This window comes from Brassica oleracea, chromosome C4 (assembly GCF_000695525.1).
Source record: "Brassica oleracea var. oleracea cultivar TO1000 chromosome C4, BOL, whole genome shotgun sequence".
Classification (NCBI taxonomy): Eukaryota; Viridiplantae; Streptophyta; class Magnoliopsida; order Brassicales; family Brassicaceae; genus Brassica; species Brassica oleracea.
The window spans coordinates 48,720,911-48,732,580 of NC_027751.1; the positions used below are offsets into that span (position 1 = coordinate 48,720,911).

General features: G+C 34.3%; 2 protein-coding genes and 1 long non-coding RNA gene across 5 annotated transcripts in view; 2 read left to right on the forward strand and 1 right to left on the reverse strand.

Annotated features, from left to right (window-relative positions):
- LOC106342087 overlaps positions 1–4,064 on the forward strand; it is an 8,983-nt gene extending 4,919 nt beyond the window's left edge. The window contains exon 2 of the long non-coding RNA XR_001269796.1: positions 3,866–4,064. This is a non-coding gene — a long non-coding RNA (uncharacterized LOC106342087). The remainder of the gene's footprint in view (positions 1–3,865) is intronic.
- Positions 2,184–5,717, reverse strand: LOC106342086. 3 transcript variants are annotated; one of them, XM_013780911.1, is made up of 15 exons: positions 5,576–5,717; positions 4,904–5,104; positions 4,716–4,819; positions 4,567–4,638; positions 4,409–4,480; positions 4,138–4,209; positions 3,668–3,725; positions 3,535–3,566; positions 3,344–3,449; positions 3,240–3,266; positions 3,035–3,162; positions 2,910–2,955; positions 2,773–2,828; positions 2,530–2,662; positions 2,184–2,440 (listed from the first exon to the last, which is right to left on the reverse strand). In XM_013780911.1, the coding sequence occupies exons 6-15, from the start codon at positions 4,164–4,166 to the stop codon at positions 2,399–2,401; spliced, it is 657 nt and encodes a 218-aa protein (XP_013636365.1). In that variant the 5' UTR covers positions 4,167–4,209; positions 4,409–4,480; positions 4,567–4,638; positions 4,716–4,819; positions 4,904–5,104; positions 5,576–5,717; the 3' UTR covers positions 2,184–2,398. The 3 variants fall into 3 exon arrangements, with proteins under 3 accessions (XP_013636365.1, XP_013636363.1, XP_013636364.1); XM_013780909.1 differs by having other exon boundaries at positions 3,535–3,569; XM_013780910.1 differs by lacking the exons at positions 4,409–4,480; positions 4,567–4,638; positions 4,716–4,819; positions 4,904–5,104; positions 5,576–5,717 and having other exon boundaries at positions 3,535–3,569; positions 4,138–4,224.
- A 3,562-nt stretch (positions 5,718–9,279) lies between these two features.
- LOC106339121 lies at positions 9,280–10,003 on the forward strand. The gene is made up of 5 exons (XM_013777932.1): positions 9,280–9,367; positions 9,502–9,559; positions 9,630–9,664; positions 9,748–9,853; positions 9,944–10,003. Exons 1-5 carry the CDS (start codon positions 9,285–9,287, stop codon positions 10,001–10,003), a joined length of 342 nt encoding a protein of 113 aa, XP_013633386.1. The 5' UTR covers positions 9,280–9,284.
- Positions 10,004–11,670: the final 1,667 nt, after the last annotated feature.

An 11,670-nucleotide genomic window follows, 5' to 3' on the forward strand; every position in this document is an offset into this window, starting at 1 on the left:
TTTTCTTTCGCTAAAAAAAGGAAACCCAAATAAGCCATAATTTATAAAACCGGTTAACAGTAGCAACTAGCAACCGAGAAACTGAAATATTAGAATTTAGAAATGGTTTTCCTGTTAAAGTGACAAAAAAAAAAGTGTGCGACTCTTGTGCACAAAAAAAAAAAATGTGCAACTCACATTTTTGTATCTTAAATTTGAAAATTTTTTCTGTTAGATGACAAATTATGCGACTTTTTTGTTTGAATTCTAATTTGTCTCTGTTAGCAGATAAGTTGGCAAGAATATCATGATTCTGGAGCTCTTGGTTTTGCATTCGCTTTGTATTGTAGGTGATTGAAATCTGGCGATGTGTTGGGAAGCTTACAAAAGCTCAAAAAGAGTACATGCTTGATGAAAAAATTAAATGGACCTAAACTCCTGCTTCATTGTTGTATTTGTGAATTTTGTTTTCATCCTATAGCACATATAATTAGTAGTTGCAAATCAATTGGAAAACTGAATAACATGGATTTTAGATAGAATCTAGCAAAACCATAAGTCTAAACACCAAGAGAGACATCATATATAACACACAAAGAGCCAGAGCCAAAACCACCAACAAATTATCCAACTACATATAGTCACAAGACTCTCTTATTACAAAATCGCAAGACTCTTTATCTTATTACAAAAGAAAATCTTCTTCATACGCTCTAGCTCTTCCTTGCAAGAACCTGACAAGCAAACCAAAAAAAAAAAAAAAATTAAGGAGACTGTTTGAAGCATTTATCGAACTAAGGAACCCGAAGTATTTAAGTACAAATTAAAAAAAAAATAAAAAAAATAAAGCTACAAATTAACCTCAGCTAGTTTTTCCTCGAATTTTAGCAATTTGTTAACGAGGTATTTCAGCTCATCCTGAGTCAAATCCGCGACGTTGATGCTAGCCATAGCCTTCGTGAGAGACTCAACTTGCTCATCAGCACTGGATCTACCCATCACATAAAAATGTTGTGTTTATATACCTGAGAGTAGGGACCCTTCTATTTATCTCACTGTTAATTGGTTTTATAATTATATGCCCTTATTTGTTACGACCCAACAGACTAGTTTAGAATGATCGTCCTCAACAGACCCATATTAGGAGGATTATTCTTCAAGATCCTGGTTAAGATAATCCTCATGATATTAATGGTTTTCTTCATTAGTTCGCTTTGGACATTTGGGGTTTCAATCGGGTTTCGGTTTTATCCAATCGGATTTCGGTTATTCGGGTTTATAAAAATCAGTCCCATTCGGATTATATGAAAGTTAACCGGTTCGGGTTCTATCGAGTTCAGGTCGGGGTTAGTAAATCTTCAAAGAACAAGTACAACCCGATATACTTTCGGGTTAGAGTCCCAATCGATTATTTGGTTTAAAAGTACCTGATTTATACTTAATTTGTAACCAAATATAAGTAAAAACGGTTCTTCGGTTTTAAAGTACCTGATTTGTACATATTTTATAATTAAGACATAAGTAAAACCGATTCAAAATAAGAAAGAAACATCAAACGTGATCATTTAAAATCAAACGAAAAGTAAACATATTTATTGATTAAAAAGAAAAAACCAAATAAATAAAAGTATAAAACGAAAACTAAGTTCTAATGAGCTGAGAAACGTTATTCAATGAAAACAAAACTAAAATCTAAAATTTATCTAAAATTTCAATCCTCAACTGTGACATTCAACTATCAACCTTCGTATAATAGAAAATTATTTTAGATGTTCAATAATATATTGATCAAAAAAATAAAATAGGAGAAAAAAGTAGGAGTCGTACTCGTTTGAAGTATATCTGTGTGGATTGACTTGATTGATAGAATTCTTGTTTGTTTTGATGTTCTTATATTCTGTTCATTTTGATCAAAAAAAAATATATATATTATGTTCATCAGGGGACTGTTACCCCTAATCTTCTTAATCTTTTTGATTGGTTGTTATACATTTATTACTGAAAGCTGCAAGCACGGGCAATGATGGTCACAGTTTTTGCTAAATATACTAATTAAGGACTCCAATAAGGTGTAACGGTTTAAGATATCACAAGGACGATAAAAAGATTTGATTTTTGTGAGTTTAATCTGCTGGAGGCTGGTAGAATTAAATATGTGGATTTAGACTTGAAGATTGAGGGTATTTTAGGCAAGAACAAGTAGATGGGCTTGAAGAAGCAGATATCTTTTAAAAACTTATAGCTTATAATCGTAGTTTGCAAACTGGAGTCTAGAGTCTAGCAAAGAGAACACAAGTCTGTAGATATAATCACATCACCAGAGATTTTAAAACACAAGCAACCATAAGTACATAGTCTTATAATTATTCAAGAAAAAAGAGTCAATCTCTGTCCTGTGCCCCCACAAGAAGGATTATGTTCAGTCACAGAGAGCCATGGTTGTGTCCAAGGAGATTGATTCCTAGATGATCCAAGAAAAAAAAAAGTTGTCAGAAGAGTAAAAAAAATTCAGAATCAACACAGTGGATAATAAAATATATATTTTTCTACCTTGCTGACTCGGGCGGCATGTTTTATCTTGTCCATCTCTTGCATTACGTTCATAAGAGCACGCGTTATATCAAAGCCCAACACATACAGCTCAGCGTAACTCATACCGTCAAGCTCTTTACCAATCATTCGTCTGTAATGAGCACACACACACACCCAATCAGTGAAAAAGACAGGCACAAGCAGCAGAAAATAATATATTTAAAAGGAGGAGGGAGGGGGAATGAATGTTTGTTTACATACTGGCTCAAAAGCAGCAGTCTCTTCTTCTCGATCTTCAAAGACTCGATGGTTAACATCTGCAAGAACATCAGACAATATATGAGAGGCGACAAGACATGAGAGGTGAGAGAATATGGGCAATGAATATCGATACTCACCAGTTCTTCATGGTCATGACTATGCTCCTGTTGGCTGTCTTGAGGGCTGTATCCACAAGAAGATCGGTGATGATTTCATCTTTAGGAAAGAAAATTTGATAATAGCTCTAAGCCTACTTAATTACCTGAGGCGGAGTTCTCTAGACTTGTTCCTCACAGCTGTTCTTCTTCTTGACAGACGCGCTTGATAGGCCAAATCCTCTTTCTCGAGTTTGTCAGTCCAATCCATCCCCATAACAACGCTCTCCACAATCTGAAACGAGATGATGATGTCAAAATCGGTATATACAACAAACAGAAAAAAAAAAACCAATGATCAGAGATCTATACCTGCATGGTTGCGAAGTCATAATAGGCCTGAAACAAAAGGTAAGGAGGGCTTATTAAAAATCAAACCTATATGATTGGGAAAAAAAAATAATAACAAACACAACCTTGTCGGTTTGTTCTTCCACAACGACTAAACCCTGGTTTAGCATGTTTTCAATTGAAGATAGCTCAGAGTAGCTCAGACCATTGAGCCCCTCACCATTCAGTTTCCTATAATGGTTTTCCAATAAGTCAAAAAAGAAAGGGGAACCGAACAAAAAAAAAAAAAAAAAACAAGGGGTTAAAAGAGTCTTACTCGTTGGGAATCTGTAACAACTTGATCTCCTCCTGCTGTAAGAACACACGCAACAAAAAAGATTCTTGTAAGAATGAATTAAAAAAAAAAAAAAAAAAGACAAGTCTTTTGTAATTGAAGGTCGAGTGCATACCAATTCTTGGATAGCTTGAATATACTGGAGCCTTTGTTGTACAGAGGTGCGTGTACATCTGTGGAAGAATAAGAACAAAAAGTCAGTCTCAATTGAATTATCTGAGAGCCAAATCAAACCAAACCCTAAGCTAGGTCAGACTCTAGGATCGAAACCAACAACAAATAACTAATTCAGACAAGTCTTTTGTAATTGAAGGTAACGATGTTTGATGCTTCCAAGAATCTCAAGCTCCCTTTCGAAAAACCTATCAAACCCTTCGTTTAACTTTACTATTTTCTTCAGCGCAAAAACATTGCCATCCTCCATGTCGAGTTTGTAAACTGTTCCGAAGCCTCCACAGCCTATTATATGCTCTTCGTTAAGAGATTCCGGTTTCTTGATTATGTCTTTAGAAGCATATGGCACAGTTATTTTTCCCTCCAGAAAATTGTTTGAGACATTGCTTCAAAAGAAGAAAGACTGCGTACAGATCTTTAAGCGCAGACAAGTTTCCCATTTCGCTTGGGATTGTCCCCGACAAGTAATTGTTCTGCAAGTATCTGCATGCACACAATTTCAAACAGGTTCCTGTAAGCCAGCTAAACTTTTAACTGAAAAAAAAAAATAGGTTCATCACTCACAAGATAACAATCTTATACACACAATAAAATCAGTTGTCACGAAAATTCTATTACTTTTAGAAAACAAAAAATGTGTGAAGTGTAATTAGCACAAGTATTGTTATGGGAAAGCACTTACATTCCCTACAATGCTGTGCAATTTCCCAATGCTGCAGGTATTGAGCCATATAAAGCGTTGTTATGAAGCATTCTGCGATACCAAGGGAATACAGAAACGTTATGCAGGAGAGCATAATCTAATTAGCAATAAAATTAAAAAAAAAGGTTGGCACATACAAAATCCTCAACTGATCCAGCTTTCCAAGCTCAGGAGGTAAAGGTCCCCTTAGTTTGTGATGAGTAAGACTCCTGTGCACAAGAAACATTGGGGACCAACAAAAGATGCAGGATATACTAACGAAAAAAATAGTTTGAACCAAACTTACAAGGCTATAACTCTTTTTGTTTGCGAATCACAAGTCACACCCTTCCAGTTACACGGATCAGGATCCTCTGGAAACTCCACTTCTAAAACTCACAAGCGCCTCACCTAGAGAAGAAAGGACCAAAGATTATTTATAATTATTGTCAAACACAAACTATGGAAGAGATTTAAAGATAAATATCGCTGTACCATCAGGGCTAAGCGCTTCATTAACATTGGTCAGTGCACAAAGAAACGTGATAAAAATAAGCCAGCGGTTCATCAGACAGGCGCCCATCATGGAACCGTACAAGCACAATATAGTTACTGCCAATCATTTGAAAGAAGAATCTTCCCCTCGTATCATATACTCAGCTGCTCTGTCTATCTTCAAGAAACAAAAAGAGGCTCCTGAAGATAAAGAAACTTCTATCATTAGATTGTATAACAAGAACAAACAGAGCCGTAAGAAACTACACTGAACTATATAAGCTTCCAGATTCAGGATGACCATTTCAAATCAAGATGTGGAATCCTTATAAGTTTTCAACATTAGCCGAAACCAGACTACTAAATCCTCAATTACACATCAAGCTTTCCCACAGTATCAATCCACAACCATTGCATGGCTCTCTCATCTACATCTACAGCACTCAGAACAACAGTGAGGTAGTCCCAAATCGGATCAAATCCATCTCCCAATTTCCAGAATTAGAAACCGAAATCGCAATTCTAATCCAATAAACCTAAACTCTCTCTCTAACGAGAACCTCGGGGCAGCTAAAATCTGACTATCATCGCAGTCACATCACAAGTAGAACTCAAGAGTCAAAACAATCTTTAATCGAAATCGATTCACACTGTTTGGGAGATCACACGAACCTGAGAATGGATCCGCGAGGAGGAAGACGGAGGAAGAAGACGAAGTTGAGCTGTAAAGCAACACTTTACTTCACAGAAAAATAATCTGACTTTTTTTTTTTTGTAATTTAATGAGAGAGAATGTGGAGAGTGAGAGAAGGAATCGGCTGGTTACGTACGAGTGTACGACCCAATGAGAGTGGCGAAGTGGAGCTCACACGTGCTGATCCGTGACTTCCCGCACGTGTCAACCGACGCTTTCATTAAAAGGAAAACCCAATGTTATTCTAGATGGGGTTAGACCTTGTTGAGGGTTCCGTTAAGTATCAATATGGGCTTTTATAAAACCGGTTAACCGTAGTAACCAGGAAAAATTAGAAGTGGTTTTCCGGTAAATGACAAAATTAAAAAGTTTAACTCACATTTTGTATTTTATTTGAAAATCTTTCCAAGCATATTTAAAAATGCCTTATCTGAAACCAAATCCTGTTAAATTTCAAATTATTTGACATCTCTCTTCTTTTTGAATTCTAATTAGTCTCTGTAAGCAGATAAGTGGACTGCTGAAATATTTGAATATGGTTGCAAGCAAGGTTTTGAAAACCGGACCGGCCGGTCGAACCGGTCCGACCGTGACTCGTTAAAGAAGCCGAGTCCGGTTCGGTTTAAAACCTGGATTTGATAAAAACCGGTGAAACCGGCTAAAAACCGGTGATCCGGTTCAACTTCAAAATCCGGTTCAATAGTAATCAACATATAATTAAGATATTTTCAATTTTTATTAAAATCTAATATTTCATAATTAATTTTTAATTTTTACTATTTAATTTTTATTAAAATATAATATTTCATAATCTGTCCAGTGCTACCTGATGGTTCTCGTAGTCGACACCCACATGTCTAAGGATCTGAGTAATCACTGCACCAAACCCACATGCACTGTTCTTGGATTTGGTTACTTTCCCTTTGTATCCTGCTAAGTTTGCGGCCAGCACCGCTCCCATGTTGAAGGCAGTAGCAGGTGGGAATGTAGAGTTTCCAAATGCCGGTAGCAAATGCCTCACACCTTGGTACAGGAGGCACAACTCCCATTGCGTGACTGATGCGGCTGTAGTTGTTCCGTATAGCAATGAGCCAATGAGGCGTGTGGCATATCTCAGTACTGGGTTCCGGATATGTGACTCCTTTGCCTGAGATGCCAATTGTTTACCAGAAGTCCAACAGCTCCGAGGTCCAATAAAAGCCACATGTTCTCTCCGCTGCACTCAATCCAAACTAATCCAAATAGCTTTAAAATCTGATTAGTTATACAATTAACACATTTTATTTGATAGATTATTACTTTCCTCTTGTTAATCTAATATTTATCCGTCTTAAACAACTATTTTTCTTTTGAGTGCTACTATCTTCATCTGCAGATAAATCTGCAAATCTAATAACAAAAAAATATATTTAAGAAAATCACATGTATCTTAGCACTATATAACAGAAAAGTGCATAAATGTAAATCGATTAATAGTCTTTTCAAAAAAAAAATGTAAATTGATTAACAGTAATATAACATGTAAAATGACGTCAACATATAAGACAGAAGAGTGATAATTTGCATAATAATTATTATGATTAACTAAAATAGTTTTATTAACAATTGACATTAATCTAGTTATCTATGTCATTTTCACGTTATTTAGTGGTAAGAAGATGACCTAGCCTTTCTTTTGCCCTATAATAAACATAATAACCAAAACTTCTCTGTGAATAAAATTCAACTCAAAAAGATTGAAAGTTTTCTGAAAGAAAATATCAAAATACTCACGTTCGTTGTCTATTTTTTCTTCGTAAGAATAAGCTATTGAGCCAACAAAAAACAGATTTGTAAGTAAGCAATCTCTTTTCTGTTTGTCAAAGAAAAAAAGTAATAATCTACTTTTAAATCATTTATATAACATAGTCTGTAAAAACTTATTATTATTTTTTTTATTATTATTTTTTTTTTGTAAAAACTTATTATTACCTCAACTGTTTTTGACAATGCTTTGATTTATATTCATTTTTTTTGAAGAACTAAGCTGAGGAAATTCAATTGACATCTACACTGTAAATCATGCAAAAAAGAGTAATTATAAAAGTGTATCAGTTTTCTGAACTTAAAGTGTGTACATTTTCATCAAAGTGTATGTACCTTTTCATCCATTAGGATAGCTTTCATCCCGAGAAAAACTTCAAGTTTATGTTTGGGATAGTAGTCCCAGATCCGAGAGACCGTACTCTGATTTTCCATTTTTTAGATGAATTGAATGACATCTTCAACCTGAGTTCTGCACAAAGAGAGAAAGGATTATTTATTAGAGAAGAAGAGAATAATTATTCTAAGAAAATTGATAGAAAACAAAACATAAATCTGCAGCAGAGGTTTTAGAATTGACGATAGTGAAAAGAGAGAGAGAGATGAAACGATGGTAAAAAAAGAGAGATGAATTGATGGCGAAAAAGAGAAAGAAAATAATATCTAAACTAACTTTGTTCAAGAAAAAATAATATGTAAACTAACTTCATGGTTGATCGTGTGATGATGATGATGATGATGATGATGGTGGTAAGTTGAGAATAATTAGGAAATTACTTTGTGTGATAAAAACGTGGGTAATTTATCCATGTTTTTTTCTTTTTATTATTAAATTAATTTATAGCAAATATATATAAGAATTTTTAAAATATAATTGACAAAAACTCGTAGAAAGATTGATATCAAAATTCATATTAATAAGCGTAGAAAAGGTAATAATAATAATTGATTATGGATACACATGGGTGAAAGTAGTTCTTCATAAAAACGTGACGTATATTATCGTTGCAGGAAAACTAAGATCCATAACAATGGAACTCTTACTTTTTTATTATGTGCTGTAGACACGATGCAAGAATGCAATGATTGTTTGTTTTATGTAAGCTTTGCCCTGGGCACAATTTAGAGAAACACTAACCTTGAATTCTTGATCGTAAAATGTCAAAATTTAGAGAATTCTTTGAAGATACGATACTTGTGTCACATATACAATATATAGAAGAAAGTAGATTAATTTATGTAGGAGATAATAAAATAGTTTCAAAAATTGTAAGTTAACGTGAGTTTAAAAAAAAAATAGAAATATAGGTAGTTGAAGATTTACATTGCAGAAAAGTAGGAAAAAAGAAATTTTAGTTTTAATAAGACTTCGCGTGTGAGAGAAAAATTCAATTGTTTTGTTTTATTATTTTTGAAAACTTTTCCGCATGTCAATTGTTTTTTAAATTTGTTTCTAAAACTTTTTCACATGGCAGTATCTGATTCGCCAGGCGACTTGCGCTTTAATATATAACAAGGATACCTAAAAGTTTTAAGTTTTATATATATATTTTAAGTTTTAGATTCAGACCCAATTTGACCCTTTACTTGCTCATGCTATTAGACAGTCATATGGCTATGTCATTGTTATAGCATGTCATGTCACGTTAATTTGGTGAAAATGATTGTAGAAAAATATGATTGTAGAAAACTTTGCAAATAATATCTAGAAATTTTTACTGTTGGTCATGGATATCTGCTTGATTCTAAATATTCATCTATCTAAAATACTTGTTTCTTTTCTAATATTGCTTTTTCATTTATTTTCTTGACGGAGAAATGAAATAAAATACAAATATAAAAATAGGGTTTGAGAGATACTTAGGGGACTTAACTTAGGGCATTATGCGAAAGTGGAAGGGGATCGTGAAGACTAAACTGATTGGGAAACGGAAGCTCGAGACGAGAGAGATGTCCACATCCTTGAGGTAATCTAATCTCAAATCTTTCTCTAGCTTAGGGTTGGTTTCGTTGTTGTTGATTTGGTTATGGTCTGGATCCTAGAATCTGACTAGCTTAGGGTTTGGTTTGGTTCTCACCTGACTCATTTGTTCATGTACAGAACTACACGCGGCTCGGAACAACGAAGGCTCCAGTGTCTACAAGACATCCAAAAATTGGTAACACCTGACTCGATGATGTTCATTTTAAATTATTATTCTTACAGTATTTCCTGTGTCATTCTTGCAGCAAGAGGAGATCAAGTTGTTACAGATTTCAAACGAGTACGACTCCTACTTCTTTCCCTCATTTTTTTTTTCCGCTTCTTTCTTGAAGCTTATAGAAACATTTATTATTATTATTTCAGGAAACTGAATGGTGTCGGTCTCGACGATATGAGCTTCACCGAGCTGGCTTCACTTGGAAGTATGTTGGATGAGGGCTTCCGCATTGTGGACGAACAACTAGACAATGTTGTTGGGGTTTTTTTTGTTTTCTCCAATTCATCTTGGTTTGACTACTCTTGTTTAATAATAACCCTTCCTTCCTTCCTTTTGTTTCAGGCACACGAGGAAATAACAACCAAGCAGGTAAAGATAATCATCTTGAGTTCAAAGTTTTAACCCTTTTTGTGCCCATGCATGTTCACCTCTTCTTATACATATTGCTTCTTCTGGATTCAGCCCTCCAGAAACCCAACCTTGGCGTAGCGATGACCCTGAAAGATTGGTGAGTTTATATGCCCCCATATTCTCACCTCAATGTCCCTCTGTCCCTCGCCTCACATTAATTGCGTTTTGTCTTGTTCTTGCAGAAGTTGGACATCGACTCTCTGGAGATGGAGAAAGAGAGACTATCGACTCTCTGGAGATGGAGAAAGAGAGACTACGTCTTTTCAACCAGTATGTGAGAATTTTCTTTAATTTTTTTTTTTTTTTTTTTTTTTTTTTCCTGCTTCTGTCTTTTTCATTGTTGGAAAGTGCTCATTGCAGGAGAATGCTTGGTAAAGAGCTTGACGGTATGAGCTACTCCGAGCTGTTCGTGTTTAGCTTTGAGATATCGGGTGCTATCATGAAAGTTGTGTCGATGAAGAAGATAAAACGTGACGAAGAGATGGGGAAGACAAAACGTCCAAGGCCGTCGGTCAACGTAAGGTTTATCCGCTCTGTTTTTTTCTGAATTGTAAAACTGTATCTCTCCTTCTTTCCCTGACTATTTCTTTTTCTTGTTCACAAAGGAGCCAATCTCCCCGGGACAGATATGATGGTGGTGGCAGGTTCTCTTCGCTCGTGACAACACTAAGAGATTGGATATAGTTTTGTTTAATATGTCTTGTGACGTGGCTACTATTATGTACTTGGATAAATTTTTATGGTTAGTTCTGTCACTTTGTGTTATGTCTCTATGGTGATACGATGAAACTAAAGACTTTTGCTAGACGAAAAGGCGAAATTGATAGACATCAGTGGAAATATATGATAACTGTGGTAATGAAATAGCAATGAAAAAAAGAAAATCCTGAAAAGGTAAAAAAGGTTATAAGTTGATTTGGTAACTGTTCACTTGTTTCGCTTGAGTGAAAGATTTTTTTTTTATTTAATTACACTTAAATATATAGAAATAGATTGTTAGAGATTTAAGTGATTTTTTACAACATCTAAATGATCATTGCAATTGTTTGGTGAACAATTACAACTAATTAAATGAAACATTCCAACTATTACTACAAGAAAATAAGCATATTATGACAAATTGTGAATCATCACAATCTTTGGTGATGAATCTTTGCGATCTTTGGTGATTAATCATTGCAATTGTTAATGATTGTAGTTTTTAAGTGATAAACCATTGTAATTTTTGGTGTTAACCATTGAATCTTTTAGCCAAGCATTTCAATATTTGATTGTCAACCATTGCTTGCAACTCTTAGTTCTTTATATAAAGAGTGGTGAACACTAACAAATCACAACTAGAAAACCACAAAAACTATAAATAGATCATCAAAAATCTTTGCAAAACACATATAAAAACAGAGAAATCTATTTATTATTCTTATATCTTAACCTACGAGTATTTATATCTTAATAGAACATCGACTTCAAGAAATAACTATTAAAAACCCAATAAATGACATCAATGAGTTTTAAAAAAGGTAAATCCATAATTTATCAACTTAATTAATTTTATTTAATCATTATGTTAGTTTAATATAATAATTGTTAGAATTTTATAAGAATTTTCCCAAAGAAAAAGAAAAGAGCTGGTATGAGCAGACCCTAGAAGAAGAAGA